We start from the raw sequence: 14722 nt of genomic DNA, 5'->3' as shown, positions 1-14722 counted from the left end.
AGGGAGGGAGAATTGAAGAATACGCCAGTAGGCAAACACAAAAACAAAGCAGGATAATGAATACGGACGGGGAAGAGAAGGGGAAGAAAGGGAAGAAAGAAAAGGAAACGACAATGTGCCGCAACCTGTTCAAGCCTTGACAGCATAGTGAGTGAGTGGGCGACGAGAGTGATCTTGTTTGATTTCAAGGAGAGAGAGAGGAGAGAATCGATCTCGCAAACTTCAATGGGAATGCTGTCGAGCTCGTACTCGTCGAGGTCCTAGAAACATAGGCCGCGTCATCCACAGAAGATTCAGAGTACCTCCTGTCCTTACCAGCCTTCTTCTTGTTTCAGCATTGCGAAGTAATCTTAGATAATGGAACGTGAAGTCTTTTCCCTTTGTTGTGATAGCAGGAGGAGGTGACCTGCAAGAAATGTTTCAAAATGTTTTCGTGAACATTATGCCATGGTCACAGGCAATGGGAACATCAGTGATAACAATGCAAACATCAGTGACAAGACTTACTGCAGGTACGAGATGTCGTATGTGATTGAGTTCAGCGGCCACAACGCTAGAGAAACGGGGATCCTGACAAGTGGGTTCGAGTCGATGCGAAGGTCTTCCATGGACTTCAATGAGTCAATGTTCTTTGGGAGGTTCTTCAATAGATTGCCGGATGCTCGCAAGACTTTGAGCAACTTGCAATCGCAGATCTCGTCAGGGAGCACAACGATTTGGTTGAAGCTGATGTCCAGCATTTCGAGTGACGTCAGTGAGCGTATAGAGGCGGGGAGGTATTTGAGTGCATTATCATTCGCTTTGATCTCTTTCAGCTGGCACAAACGGCTGATATCTGGAAACTGATCAATCTCGTTGCTTTGAAAGCTCAGACGAGTCAAGCTAGTCAGTTGGGATACAACTTGCGGGAGGGATCCAATTATGTTGTTGGAATCCAATGCAAGGGAAGCGAGGGCAACGAAGCTGCAGAGCTCGTCTGAGATGTTCGACAACCTGTTCCCTGAAAGCTTTAAGGAAGAGATCAACTCGACAAGACGCACTTCTCTGCCCTCTGCTTCATGTTTCTGTGTTAGAACCTCCTCTGGCAACACTTCTAAACCCAGGTTTGTCAGGTCCAACTCCCCAGTTGAGTATGCATGCAACATGGCAGTGGCTGTCGGATTGTTCCCTGGATCTCCATCCTCTTCAACGATCTCGTCTTTCTCGTCTTTATCTCCAAGACTGCTTCTGCTTTCCTTCCTTGCGGGCATCTCGGCCGTCCTGTGACTGACCTGTCTTTCTCCACAGGGATCCTTCACATCTTGAAGATGCGGAGCATCTGAGCAAGAAATCGAGACAGGACAAGTTTCGCTATCATCCTCTTACTCTGCTGTCCCACCACCATCGCCACTAACTCCTCCTCTCCTCACTCTCCTCTTGATTTGTTCTTCCCGCCACCAACTGCCCATGGGTGGAAAAACTCCATAGCTCGAAAATGGGGCCCTCATCCCCCACTGCTTGACGCCCGAGTCGGCGGGCAGGTCGGCGGGCAGGTCAGCGGGCCCGCGCCCGCCGGTCACACTGTGGCCCGGCCGGCCGGCGGGCCTGCCCTGGCCGCGGCAGTGGCGAGAGTCCGAGTCCGCTCCGCCGGAGAATCCGAGACACAGGCTATTCTCTCAGGCATAAAGATTTTGGTACTGACTCTTTTGATACAAAGCATTATTACACTCTGGCAGAAACTGCCAGGCACTACCGTACTACTGTATGTTTCACAATACCGTATGTTTCGTGACTGTATGTTTCACAATACCGTATGTTTCATGCACGAGCCTCGGAGATTGAAGGTAATTGCAGCCTTACTGCACACCGATAGAGCAGCTGAAGTCCAATTTGGGTAGCATGAAAATACTGGAATCGGTGATCCCCTAGCTGATGTCATAACCATGATACTTCTTCCCGGAGTCATCGGGCCTTCCATCTTGAAGCCATTCAGGCTGAACGCATTCCTTCTCAGTAACCCAATGATAAAAAACAATTGTACCATATGATAGAAGAAAAGCTGCCTCAGTCTTGAGTTTGATCGAAACCTTCCGTTTCTGAACGAAAAGAAGTAATGAGGTATCAAGGGATGCTTGATAGGAGACGTGGACTTCAAGGATCTGCAAGGATATCAGCGAATTTTCATCAACTCCTTCGAGCTGAAAACCTGAAGGGATTCAACAAAGACGACAGTAAGCCAACCTCCTCCTTGCAGTCATGAAACCCGAGGCACTCTTCAGCGATGTATCCTGCCTTGAATCATGAGTGCAAAAGCTTTGTTTTTGAAAATAAATGCCTGTTTGCATAAATGGACTTCTATCATCAGCGCTTTCTCCACAAAGGAACGCAGGGCTGTTATAATAGTCAAGCAACCAACCCAACAAATATGATACATACCAGCAGTCAGCAATCCATAATTGCTCGTGGTGCTTTGCAGAACGTTAAGGCCAAACATATTCAGAAGAACTATGACACCTGTTGGATCAACGACACATCACGGGTGTCCGGAAGGATCTGCAACATAAATCATTTTCACGAACAATTGTAGATGTATACAAAGTACGTACATGATAAAAACGTTGAGTCCTTCCTTTTGAAAGCTGGTCTATCTTGTAATGTTTGATCCAGTACTCCGTAGCAAGACACTTGTCATCCCATCCTATCACAACACCTCTAAAACACAAGGTGAACCTTTGATATGAAAATAATCAATAGAGGTCACCACCTGTATCCTAGTCCCTTGTGCTTGACAGTGTCACCGATACGAAATCTCGGAGGACGAAATGACACTCCGAGCGTCGTAAGAATTGGCCGGCTGATGGAGTTTACGTAAAGTCGCACCAATCTCGCTCTTAGGTCCGATACTGACTTCCACCTAGTGCAAATCATGTCAACACCACGAACCTCGAACATAAAACAAGGAGTAAACCTGTTGCTCTCAGCAGCACGAGCAATCTGGACCTCCAACCGTTTCTTCTCGTCCGCAGTGATCATGCGATCAAAAATTTCCTTGGCTTTGCCGTAATCCTGTAGAAAAGCACAAACAATAGTTATTGCTATATGCAATCATGTCTTGAAATAAAAATTTCATAAACAAAAAGGCTTAAATTGCAAAAACACAGTGAACAAAATTAGCTCTCCAATAATTGCAAGACACTGAGTGTAACTGCAGCGATTCCCGCGCGATTATGAAAAGGCAATCGAATTCGGGTAACCATCACTTCATTAATGCCAAAGCAAGCTGAACACTTTCGCCCAACCACAACAGAGGTGCAGTTGTAGCAAAGAAACAAAAGAGCAGAACTAAAATTTCTATCACCTCCTCTGCGATTGAATCTTCCAACTGATCATCCAAGGATTGAGCAAAACCGAATGATGGTCGTCTTACTTTTTTGATTTCCTCCTTGATTCGAGTGTACAGTGAATGATACATTTTTTTGATTTCATGCCCGACCAATTCTTTTTTCAATGCATCAGCCTTCTCAAACTCTTCGGCATTTACAGCATTCTTCATCTTATACTCAACAAGCTTTGCCTGTCAGAAAACACACTTATTGAGACGGATTGATAAGAATCATCAGCAAACCGGATCATGAGCAAGTCGTTCCAACTCTGAATTGTGCAGTACGATCCCTCGTCTGAGCTCGAAGAACATTCGTTCAACTTCTCGGGTATGCGTTTCTTTCTTCAACTCTTCCAGTATCTGTGCTGCATTCTCAAACTCTTCTGCAATGATAGCTTTCTGCAATTCATGCTATAGCTTCAAGTCAGATAGATCGAGTAACTAATTTGCAAATACGACCTCAAGTCTCCTTTTGTCATCAGAAAAAACCTCTTGTTCTTTGATTTTTGCTTGTGCGATCCGGTTATGTAGTTGAGAGTCCAACCAGACATTGTCGAGTCTTTTCCAAATAGCTGAAGAGAGCGTGTTACTGTTTTTGCGCTTTTCTTCTTCCTGCTGTAGCGCAATCTTAATTTCGTTGGCTTTTTCAAAGTCCTCCAAGGCAACATGCAGTCTCAACTCCTGCAGCAATTGTGAGAACGTATATCAAATCCTAGCAATTAAAGCCTTACATTCTCCAGCCTTTTGTGCTTATCTCTTCTAAGCTCTTCATTGAAAGTATTCCTTAACTTGGAAGCTTCGTCCATAACCTTGTGTTCCAATACCTGAGCAAGAATGAGATCATGGAAGCAAACAAAACGAAGGTGAAACCTTCATATTTTGATTATGAAGGGTGTCAAGTTGATTTTTTAGGGCCTTTGCATCATGGAACCTTTCTTCTCGAACAGCTTGGTTCAGCATTTTCTGAATTCAACTTACAATTCTGATGAACAACTGATATCTAAATCACCTTAATCAACAAATAGTTGAGTTGCAGCTGTGAAGTAGAAGCGGGAAGGGCACCATCGTCTGGGGATGAACCTACATTGTTCTTGCGCAAGCCACGATTGCTTTCGTCGTCAGCACCATGGTTTGGCCTTTTGTCCATCATCGCCATGGACAGTCCTAGCGTGCAGTACTTTGTCGAAAGTCAGGAGGAAAATGAGTAGAGGATTATCCAGAAATACCTTTGGATTGACAATTTTACATCTTGGAGTTAACGGGGTTGTGCCTATGAAGGCGAAGGGTTGGGAAAATCTGATGGAGAAAGACGAGCTCTCTGCAAAGAAAGTGGCCAACGTTGCGACAAGCATTGCAACACGCATGCTGCTAGCGCGGCGTGGGGTCGAAATCGATAAAATTACAAATGGCCTGTTCCGATGCCCATGTCCCATGGTCTTTCAATGTACACTGTAGCTGAAAAAGTTCGCGATAGGCTAGGACAAGGTAAGTTTGTATGAAGCACCAGCTGCTTGCAACAATCAAGGTAGGATTAAACAGAAGAGGATCGTTGAATGTATCAAGATGAAGTAAAGACGGTAACCCTTGGTACGTTTTTCTCTGATTCAAATCTAAGTAAGCACTTGAAAATTATTGACCCGTTCTGAAGTATGTGGTATGCTGTAGAATCCAATCGCAACTTCCGAACTACTGCAAGAGTCTGGCCTTGTCACAATGAATCGTGTGCCGCCTTTGGCCACGTGATGGGACGGATTGCAAGCGAGGAGAGGAGGAGGAGAGGAGGAGGAGGAGAAGGGTTTGAGGGGAAGACGGAGGGAGGGATGAGATAGTAGTTTTGAAGGAGGATGCGCGAAATGGAGGGCAGCAGAGCAATTGGAGGACGGGAAGGAAAACTAACAGATGGGGTGGTAGGTGACCTGGGGTGGGGTATTCAATTGAACCTAGGTTAGAGGTCTACCAGCTGACTAGGGTAGAGATGTATGTTTGAGGGGTGGTGGTGGACAATCTAGGGTGGTATCTCAAAACTTTGAGGTACCCTTTCAACATGGAAATTCCATGGGACTTTGGTAGGTAGAGGTGGTAGGGACGCATTCCAAGGGGGTCGTAAGGGTACCGGATTGTACCCTTGAAGAGGGGTAGGGTGCTACTGTGGTTGAGATTGCATCGGAGTAGGTGCACGCATAAACAGGCCTAGCATTGGACTAGGGGTGATCCCAAGCAAATAGTCCAGAGCTGGTAGGTCGTGGAAAGGAGGGGTACTTTTGAGGAGGATCGTAAATACATGATAGGGGTTCTTTTCAATAGGAAGGGTAATGTGAGTGTGCAAATAAACAGTGGAAGCCTGAGGTAGGGGTAGGGTGATCGAAACCGAGGGGTCGCATCGTAGCGACTGCAGGGGTTTTTTAGTTGTAGCTGTAGGATATCCGTACAAAAAGTACAATCTAAAAAGCAAAACTGCACCCTAAATTCAAGGACATACACCCGCAGTACTTGTACCATGAAGATGAAATGTACCATCTGCCAAAAGAATTCAGTTTTATACCTTCGTATACCGTACAAATGATAGATCCGACCAGATGTAGTGGGAGATACCTTCTTCGAATCGGAATAAATACTATAAAACCCAACACTGTCTCGTACTGATTTTTAACTTAACTTTGAGTAAAAGGTCATGAGTTCGTGAGCAATCATCCGGCCGGGCGGGGCTGCTAGCGTGGGGTCTATCATAAGAAGTTTTGTTGTAGAGTCTACTTGCCCCAGTGATGTCCGTACTATAAAATTCTACCAAGAAAGTCTAGTTGTAATATTATTAAATAGTCTTAAAACTTTGTTTGAGCCGTCCCCCAGCCAGTACACCTGGAGGAGATCTCGCATTTTAAAATTGTAACATATCAATAATTTGAGAATAAAAATGTCTTTTAAAAGTCGATCTCGATTGTCCTCGTACTGATTTTTAACTTAACTTTGAGTAAAAAGGTGAAGGTCGCATGTTTCCTCACACCGTCAGGACTCGGTTGAATTGTCAGTGAGTGATCCCCCGGGCCCGCCGCCGCGGCCGGCCCCGGATGCCGCCGTTGAACCAGTTATGACGGTTTCGGACGCCTGGATTGAAGTGCCGCACTACTACCCTCAAGTATCTCAAACTTTAGAGGGGGTGGAGGGTGTAAAAAGACCTTACTATGACCATGGGTACTACCCGACGAGAGGCAGAAGGGGTGAGTTGGTAGGGGTGGGGTTGAGCACGTGGAGGGGGTTTCCGTGGTATGGGGGGGGGTGGGGGGTTGGCAACGTGCGTCCGAAACGGCGATTTGAGAGCTCCATGACCAACATCGCTTCACCCTCGCACCTCCTCGTCCTCGTCCTCGTCCTCCTCGTCCTCGGAGTGTCTGTCTCAGCATTGGATGGATTCTCATCGCCGGCACAGTTTCCTGGTTCTAGATTCTTAATTGAGACCGAGTCGCCGAAGAAGTCCTTCGTTGCTGCGAGAAGGGCCAGGATTGAAGATCATGCTCCGCTCTCCCTCAAAGGCGGTGCGCCCTTCGATCGAAAGACCTTCACAGCAAGTACCTGCCTCAGAGACCATATTGATATAATGAAAGCAATCCCTGGAATTTATGATGCATATGCGGGTCCAAATCGCCTTGATCCGAAGACCATTGAGGCAATCATGTTGGCCGTGAATTCCGTGAATTCATGTCCTTACTGCACAGGATTGCATTGCGAGCTTGGTAGAATGGCAGGTCTAAAGGATGATACCAAAAGAATCAACGAAGCTAAAACGAGCAAAGAGCTACAGAAGGTAACCAATGATAAGATGGTGAATTTCGCGCGCAAATTTGGTGAATACAACGGACGAGGAGCATGCTTCGAAGCTGAGTATCAGGAGCTTGTGAAATCTGTGGGAAAGGGCAAGGCCAATGCAATCAAGTCACTGTGTTGGTTCCTTCACTGGGGGAGCATTTCCGGCAATACGCTGTTGTCATTTTATCGAGGGAGGTTGTCAGGAAATCCCAAGAAGGGATCCAATCTCATCTTCGAGATTCTCTTCGCCCTGTATTACACACCTTTGTACCTGTTGATAACTGCAACGACCTGCATATTGAAGGTCTTTCCGGCAAATGTTCCCCGTGTGTTGAGTATGAGTATGGGGTGCGTTCTGGCTACCATCGCCAGTTTGAAGATCGTGCCCATGGGTATCCTTGGTGTGGTGACCTCACCATTCAGGAAGAAGCAAGCATGATCTATATCGATAGCATGTAGCGAAGCAGTGATGTTGGTGAATTCAAGCGCTCTTCGTGTGGAGAAATAAATTGCAATAAACTACAGTGAAGTTGACTTCCGATTCAATTCAATGTCGAGTAAAGGGTGGGGTCCACTTTCCACAGTGCTGTTTTTCAGCTGTGAGTGGACAATGTGGTCTGGTTTGTGTGTATCGTTCAGAACTGGTCCTTAGAGAAAGAATTTTCGGGAAGCCGGGGCCAGAAGTTTTCTGAGATGCCCCTGCACCGCTCTGCTACCGTAGCAGATCGGTGTAGCGGCTATGATCATAGCGGCTATGATGCCCGGTGACGGTCTCATGGCCGCCATGCTAAGGCCGCCGCGGAACAGGCTGAGCCTCCGTCCAACCCATGCCCCCAACAAAAAAACTCCGCCAGCCGGCCGCGGTGCTCGGAGGTATCATGGCATGGCGGGGCGATGTCTGCAGTTACGACGAGGCGACAAACCGGAGGTTGGCGGCTTGCGGCACTGAGCTATCGGTGTATTACGGCAGCCATGGCTGATTCTTGAAGCCTGTGAAGGGAACGCGGCTATGAAACTTTAAGGCTTGTTCCAAGTCCGTTCAGGCTTAAATCAGTCTTCGGATCTCCCTTCTTTTCTCGGCCTTGTTTCGTCCTCCATGAGAATTACATTCCCTTTCTGCTTCTCTGGGCCTGACCCTTCTTCCTCATCGCAACATTCCTCAGCCTCCTAGTCTGAGAATGAAGCTCGTCACCACCAGCGTCGTCCGGGAGACCTGCTAAAAGTGCACTCCACAAACCCCTCTTCCTGCGCTCGTCCTCTTTTTTCTGGTTTACGTCCTTTCGCGGGCTATATCTTTTCTCTCTGGCGAATCGGCAGCCTGCCTTTCAACTCCTTACCTCTCTTATCCACATTCTCAATTCTAGCTTGACTAAGCACAACAGCAAGCACAAAACTCTCGACCTGTACGTCCAGGCCCATCCTTTGTTTCGAGTTGCACATCAGTGTCTTTGAGCGCTTTTTATTGCAACACGCATCATACAAGCGCATCCTGACACACACTCCACCCAGGCTGAGCACGCTTCCCAGCAAGACATGTTGTACCGCTGGGGGGTCATTCTGCTCAGGCTGCCAAGGAAAGAGTCTAGGTCTGACCATTCAATACAAACCACGCAGGGTGGTAGGACGTCCGCGGTAGATTCCTCCACCAACGTTGGACAGCCAGGAATCAACAGAGCCGGGGTCGACAGGAGTGGTGTTCGACTTGAAGGGAGAGGCGCTGTCGTCGAGGTTGTGCCATTCATTGTAGTTGACGTCAAAGCCTCTGCAGGTTGGGTCCCACTGAGAGAGCTCGCCGGGCTTGACGTATCCCTGCTGCCTGAAGTATTTGTCCCAAGACTTGCAGTAGACGCGGTTTGCTTGGCCCGACCAATCTTCCCATGCTCCACCCTTCCATGCGTAGATACCGGAGCCGCTGTTGTAGCCGGCAGCATTGAACTGAGGCTCGCCGGGAGGGTCTCCGTTAGCGAGGGCGTGATGGTGGGGGATCAGGATGTGGTGTAGCATGGCGAGCAGCGCCGAGGATGCAACTCGGAAGAGTCGCTGGGATGGTGGGTTTTAGTTGTACGGACTTGCCGGCACTGTCAATTATGTGTGGGTGGGGTCATTTTAATCACCATTGAAACCCCTGAATATTTGGAGATATTGGGGGTAGAGGTACAGTGCAGTGGAGGTGGGGTCACCGATCTTGTTATGCGGCACACACAAAATACCGGGGGGGTCACTCGATTGCGTCAGGAAGTTAAAAAACTACGAGTCATAGGGTGGGCAAGAGCTTCTCTGAGGGGGTACTAGCTAGGGAGCTCAACTTATCAGGGTCGGGGCGGAGGACCGGGAAGATGGGTAGGGTAGGGTACAAGGACCGGTGAAAAAAAAGATGACTAACACCCCAATTTAGACGGCTAACCTACTAGAGACGAGTAATCCGGGCCCGGCCCCCGGCGGCCCGTCCGGCGGCCCGTCACGGAGTGCCCGAGCCCCTCCGGGTGTCGTAGCGATCACTTGATTCTGATAAGTAAAATTATTGGTACAAATTGGCAAGGACGGAGGTTTAAAAAAAAATCATAAGAATCCGTAGTAGGGGTGAAGTGTGAAAAGTTTGGGGATTCGGGTGGTCCAAAAGTACCCGGTCATTATCCATGAAAAACTGAATTTTAGGGGGTAGGGTGATAATTCGTAGTAGGTAGAGGTGGCATTTATCAAACCGGGGAATATGACTGATATTTTTGACTGAGGGTAGTCATAGGTCCCTACCCCCTCAAGTATACCCAGATCTCTCACAAATTATAGGGTGTACATCAAGGGTCGGTCAGGAGACCACAGGGTGGGGGTCATACGGGTCGGAGGGATATGGTGATTGTGGGGAAAAGAAGCGCCCTGTGAGGTTTTATGGGGAACAATGGGAAGCGATGGAATGGAAAAAGTAGGACGAGGCAGTAGCGCTTGAGCTTGCAATCCGATGTTGCTTCATGAGCTCTCGTACTGGAGCAGGGATACCGATTGTGTATGCTGAGATGACAAATTGGAACGTTTGAATCAAAGCAAATGAACCACAAGTAGGAAGGATTGGTACAGAGCAAGCAACTTCATGCGCAGGTGTAGAGACGAAGCTGTATATTGGGAAAGAATGGCCGAAAAGATGATTGTCTGTCTGACTTTTTATGTTGAAGATTGTTGTCGAATGAAGCAGACCTGATCACTGCTGCTGGAAAGAAGAATCAGTGCGATTTGGTTCACACGGTCGAGAAGAATATGTCGGACGCTGCTGTCAAACAATTGTCAACGATCAGGTAAACAAGGATCGTGTGCGCGTATCGGAGATTCCAGCCTTGACTCTCGTGCTCTCTGATTGCAGAAGTAAGAGTCAAATGGAGAGCGACGATGGACGAGCAGATGGCAGAAGCAGTGGAGGGAAGGACACGAGCGTCTCACAAGACTCCTCGTCCTCTGGTCCTTTGCCGAGCGTCGACAAGTAAGCTCCCCAACGTCTTTGACCGTCCTCTGACTTAGTCCTTGTTCAGAAAGAGTACCTTGCAGGACTCCCATATGCAAGATGAGACGGCAGATTGTAACCTGAATGAGAACGATCCCGTGCAGTGCCTTCTCCACGATGTCTGCACGACCTTGGGGTTCGTCTATGCCGACCTCTGGCTGCGGCTGCCAGAGGAGGTCTTGTCGTCTTCCGAGCACGGAAGCGATTATGCAGACGCCACGAATCACTCAGAGCAAGATACATCGGTCACTGTGATTGTTTCAAGGTCTTAAATCTGACGCGTGATGGTAAAGACGAAGGGGGTAGGTGCTGAGTTCAGCAACTCTAGATCGAACCCGCGCAACTCCGATGCAAGGTCAAAGAGGAGCTTGAGCTACTTGCATGGAAAGAATGGAAGCAAATCACACTTTCCGAGTATTGGTGAGAGACGCACTGTCTATCCTTCGATGTTGTTTGATAGCATTTCTTACATCCTCAACAGTTTCCTTCGGACTTGTCTCGGAAGAGTCCCATGGCGTCGAAGCCCGGTGAGATGCCGGCAACCAGGTTGTCGGCCACTCACTGATGCTTGACTTACAGCAAGCATGCTGAGCTCACAAGAAATCTCTCGGACAAGTAGCTGAACGATCTGCGGCGGACAAGTCCTGACGCTCAGTTGTATCTGCACAGGTTGCGATGGTCCGGGCAGTCGTACCTTCACGATCTGATTCTGCAAATCGCAATGGACTCGCAGAGCTGCGACGATGTGCGTTGAGCTGATTGAGGTCTCGCGATGAGGTGAAGTCGCAGGACGTTCGCAGTCGCATCATGGCAATGGAGGAGGTTGCGCGCGACGACGTCTGCAGTTACGACGAGGGGAGGTTGGCGACGTGTGCGGCTTGAGGGGCATGACGTGTGATGTTTGTTTGGCTATCAGCGGGATCGCGGGCATGGCGTGGAGACAGCAGAAGCCTTTCTGGTACGACCTGGGGGAAGGAGATGGTGTAAGTGTGCGTGAAGCTGCTTGCGGTTTCGTCGTGAGTGGGGTGTGAGCAGGGGAGCAGACCCGACGGGGACGGAGAAGCTTTGTTTGACGCTCGTCTGTCCCTTGCAAATGTAAGAAGATGAGCAGCAAGTCGAGATTCTCCTCTCGATCCCCTATCTCGCCCTTGTCATCAGCGTTTACCTTCAAGTCAAAATCTAGCACACCACCACCTCCTCCTCTCCTCCTCTCCTCCTCCTCTCCCTCTCCCTCTCCCTCTTCCTCCTCTCGAAACTCCTGTCTACTTCTTCTTCTCCTCCTCCTCTTGTCCTTTCTCCTCTTCTCGCCCTTCCTCCTCCTCTCTGCTCCCACGATCTTCAAGTCGCTGCTGTACCGAATCCATATCTTAGGTTTGTCTTCCAGGGAATGTTTGATTTCTGTGTGGCTGTGCCTATCTCGCATCCTCTCTGGAACCATGTCATCGGGGTCATGATCTTGTATCATCTCGATAGCAATCAGTCTGCAAACGTCCGGCAGGTTGAACCAGCTCCTCCTCCTCCTCCTCCTCCTCCTGCTCTCCTCCTCCTCCTCCTCCTCCTCCTCCTCCTCCTCCTCGACCTTCTTTTGCTCTTTCTCTCCTTGTGCAGTGCTGTTTCTGCGCTCTGCCCTATCACAAGCTCCGGCATATCCTGCTGCTCACCTTTTGGCTCCTTTCCTTTCTCTCTTAACACAAGTGCTCCAGGGGTTCGCTCAGATGTCCAAGAGCGTCAAAGTTTTGGAGATTCTCGCTCAAGGATCCTGCGCTCTCTACTGGGCTTATCACTTGAGGGTCAGACACTCCTAGACTCTTACCTACGTCCTCCTCCTCCTTCCCTCCCTCCTTCTCTTCGCCACTCGTTCTCCTTCCTGGTTGCTCGTTCGCTTCCTGATTGTCTTTGCCCTCGCCCTCCACGCCTCCGTCCTCATCCTCTGTTTCGTTCCTTCAATGGTGATTGTCCTAAAGCTTTTTCGCAGCTCGCGAATTTGTCTTGGATTCAACTTACACAGCAACGAGAGCAGATGCAGGTTGTTCTTGTTACTCATTTCCTTCCAGCTACACCCAGTCTCCTCCTCCGACTCTTTCTTGTCCTCCGTCCCCTTGTCCCCCAATCGTTTCCTTCTTCACTCCCCCGTCTCCCCCTTCTCTTCCTTTCCTCCTCCTAATCTCTGTCTCGCCTCTCATTCTTCTTCTGAATATTTTCGTGTCTCCTCTCTTACATTCTCGCTAGGTTGCGTGTGAAGTCAGTATCGGTTCGCAGAAGGACTCCAACCTCCCACCTGCTGCTCCAAAAGCCCTCGGCAAACGTTTTCGGCATTTTTGGCGCAAATATCTCCGAAAGTTCAAAGGACAGGTGAAGTGAAGGAACAGGAGTAGACATGAGGAGGAGGGGAGGGGGAGGTAGGGGGAGGGGGAGGGGAAGGAGCAGCAGCAGCAGCATGAGGATAGGCAGGAGATGAAGAAAAGTTTGTGATGACGAGATGGTAGAACGCAACTCCGCCTGGTCCTCATACTTGGCAATATTCCCTGTGGTCGTTCATCGGAACTTACTTGAGTCTCTTCATTCTGACGGTGAGAGCGGCGGAGGCGAAAGCGAAGCACGATGGCCATGAGACATTTGCTGTTTGTTCACATATCTGCTGTATGTTATGATATCTGTTGTTTTTCTTCATATCTGCTGTTTGTCCGGATATTTGTTGTTTTGCTTCTGATGTTTGCTGTTATTTCTGATATGTGACGTTTTGTTCCACTTCCGATTTCCGTTTCTCTTTGTTCGTTGCCACAGTCTGTCAGCGATTGGATGAAAGGAAACACGAGCTACGGAGAATATTTCAAGCAAGACACTGATGGTGAGTTGACGAATTACACACACAGGACTCTGTTCTTCCTCCTTCTCTTTCCTGTACTCCCTCCTCCACTTCCCACGTCTGGCTTCTATCCGCAGCTCGTTCGTTACTTCGCCTTTTCGCTCCATTCTCATCCAGAATATTCTCCAGAATAATCTCCTCTCCTCCTCCTCCTCCTCTTCCCCCTCCCTCCCCCTCCTCGACCCCTTCTCCCCTTCCTCCTCCTTGTTTCTCCTCCGCGACCTCAGTATCTTGCCCTGACTTGATTGCCAAGGAAACTGGGTGCAACACACCGGCTACGTCTTCCTCCTCATAAACTCCATGGGCGCAGTTTGTGCGATGATTGCAGCAGCTCCCGTGTCACCCTTAGCACAGGTCTGTTTGCAGTGGGATGAGGATGATGAGGATGATGATGAGGATGATGAGGATGATGATGATGATGATGGAGATGATGATGATGATGGAGATGATGACGATGATGATGATGATGATGATGAAGATGAAGATGACGATGATGGAGATGATGGAGATGATGATGATGATGATGATGATGATGATGATGATGGAGATGATGATGATGATGATGATGATGATGGAGATGATGACTATGATGGAGATGATATCTGCTGTGTTGGTGGCGATCATTATGAGACAATTCACACTTCGTTTCACACTGACAATTTATTTCAGCCAAGAAACGTATTGTTCGGGCACATCATTGCAGTTACTGTCTCTATCTCTCTCGTACCCTCTTCCTCTTCCTCTTCCTCCCGTCCCTCACGCGTGTCCTCCAGGACTATCTGTGCAACCCGAGCTACCTCACCGCCGTCCCTCAGGTGGGTCAGAAGCCGGCAGCAGCTGGGCTTTGACGGCTGTCGACAGTGGATCATCGCTGCTCTTGCTCCTGCTCTTTCCATCGGCCTGCAGGCCAAGGTGCGAAGATGGGGAGGAGGAGGGGAAAGGAGGGAAGCAGGCAGGGAGGAAGGCGGAGGCGGGAAGGAAGGGTTTAGGAGGAGAGGAACGGAGGGAGGAAGGCAGGAGCAAGGAGGAGGGAGGAGAAAGTGGGGGAGAGAAGGAGTTGAGCTGGACTTCAGCTGGGGATCATACATCCTCCCTCGTGCTCCGCGAGTTGCATCTACACCATGGGGCTGCCGTACGTGAAGAATGTTGTGAGTGACGAGATGAGAGGAACGGGGAGGAGGAGACAAGGGATTGACTGCAACTG

At 49.0% G+C, this 14722-nt stretch overlaps 5 protein-coding genes across 5 annotated transcripts; 3 read left to right on the top strand and 2 right to left on the bottom strand.

The window, feature by feature from the left end:
- Positions 1-1672: 1672 nt before the first annotated feature.
- Positions 1673-4321, bottom strand: GUITHDRAFT_165416 (hypothetical protein; the record flags this gene model as incomplete). Its single annotated transcript, XM_005824609.1, has 14 exons — positions 1673-1973; positions 2021-2138; positions 2186-2267; positions 2315-2370; positions 2416-2447; positions 2494-2532; positions 2586-2691; positions 2744-2893; positions 2948-3045; positions 3407-3553; positions 3605-3772; positions 3851-4042; positions 4093-4185; positions 4232-4321. The coding sequence occupies 14 exons, from the start codon at positions 4319-4321 to the stop codon at positions 1905-1907; spliced, it is 1440 nt and encodes a 479-aa protein (XP_005824666.1). The 3' UTR covers positions 1673-1904.
- A 196-nt stretch (positions 4322-4517) lies between these two features.
- Positions 4518-5198, top strand: GUITHDRAFT_154903 (hypothetical protein). Its single transcript, XM_005824608.1, has 2 exons — positions 4518-4538; positions 4588-5198. The coding sequence occupies exon 2, from the start codon at positions 4634-4636 to the stop codon at positions 4814-4816; it is 183 nt and encodes a 60-aa protein (XP_005824665.1). The 5' UTR covers positions 4518-4538; positions 4588-4633; the 3' UTR covers positions 4817-5198.
- Positions 5199-6680: 1482 nt separating this feature from the next.
- GUITHDRAFT_165415 (hypothetical protein) lies at positions 6681-7601 on the top strand (the record flags this gene model as incomplete). Its single annotated transcript, XM_005824607.1, has 1 exon — positions 6681-7601. One exon carries the CDS (start codon positions 6681-6683, stop codon positions 7599-7601), a length of 921 nt encoding a protein of 306 aa, XP_005824664.1.
- Positions 7602-8265: 664 nt separating this feature from the next.
- On the bottom strand, positions 8266-9166 carry GUITHDRAFT_116160 (hypothetical protein; the record flags this gene model as incomplete). The annotated part of the gene is made up of 3 exons (XM_005824606.1): positions 8266-8375; positions 8500-8706; positions 8770-9166. The coding sequence occupies 3 exons, from the start codon at positions 9164-9166 to the stop codon at positions 8266-8268; spliced, it is 714 nt and encodes a 237-aa protein (XP_005824663.1).
- A 1361-nt stretch (positions 9167-10527) lies between these two features.
- GUITHDRAFT_116159 (hypothetical protein) lies at positions 10528-14366 on the top strand (the record flags this gene model as incomplete). The annotated part of the gene is made up of 16 exons (XM_005824605.1): positions 10528-10631; positions 10681-10897; positions 10946-11072; positions 11134-11179; positions 11232-11267; positions 11322-11397; positions 11442-11512; positions 11569-11635; positions 11688-11747; positions 12356-12442; positions 12628-12678; positions 12882-13004; positions 13139-13222; positions 13437-13500; positions 13772-14241; positions 14292-14366. The coding sequence occupies 16 exons, from the start codon at positions 10528-10530 to the stop codon at positions 14364-14366; spliced, it is 1758 nt and encodes a 585-aa protein (XP_005824662.1).
- Positions 14367-14722: the final 356 nt, after the last annotated feature.

The sequence above is a fragment of the Guillardia theta genome (assembly GCF_000315625.1).
Source record: "Guillardia theta CCMP2712 unplaced genomic scaffold GUITHscaffold_92, whole genome shotgun sequence".
In the NCBI taxonomy this organism is placed as follows: Eukaryota; class Cryptophyceae; order Pyrenomonadales; family Geminigeraceae; genus Guillardia; species Guillardia theta.
The sequence above is the reverse complement of the archived record's forward strand: the minus strand, read 5'-3'. Positions and strand labels throughout refer to the sequence as shown.

Coding starts and splice junctions, on each gene's coding strand:
- GUITHDRAFT_154903 (XM_005824608.1), top strand. CDS start 4,634: ATGAAGGCGAAGGGTTGGGAAAATCTGATGGAGAAAGACGAGCTCTCT.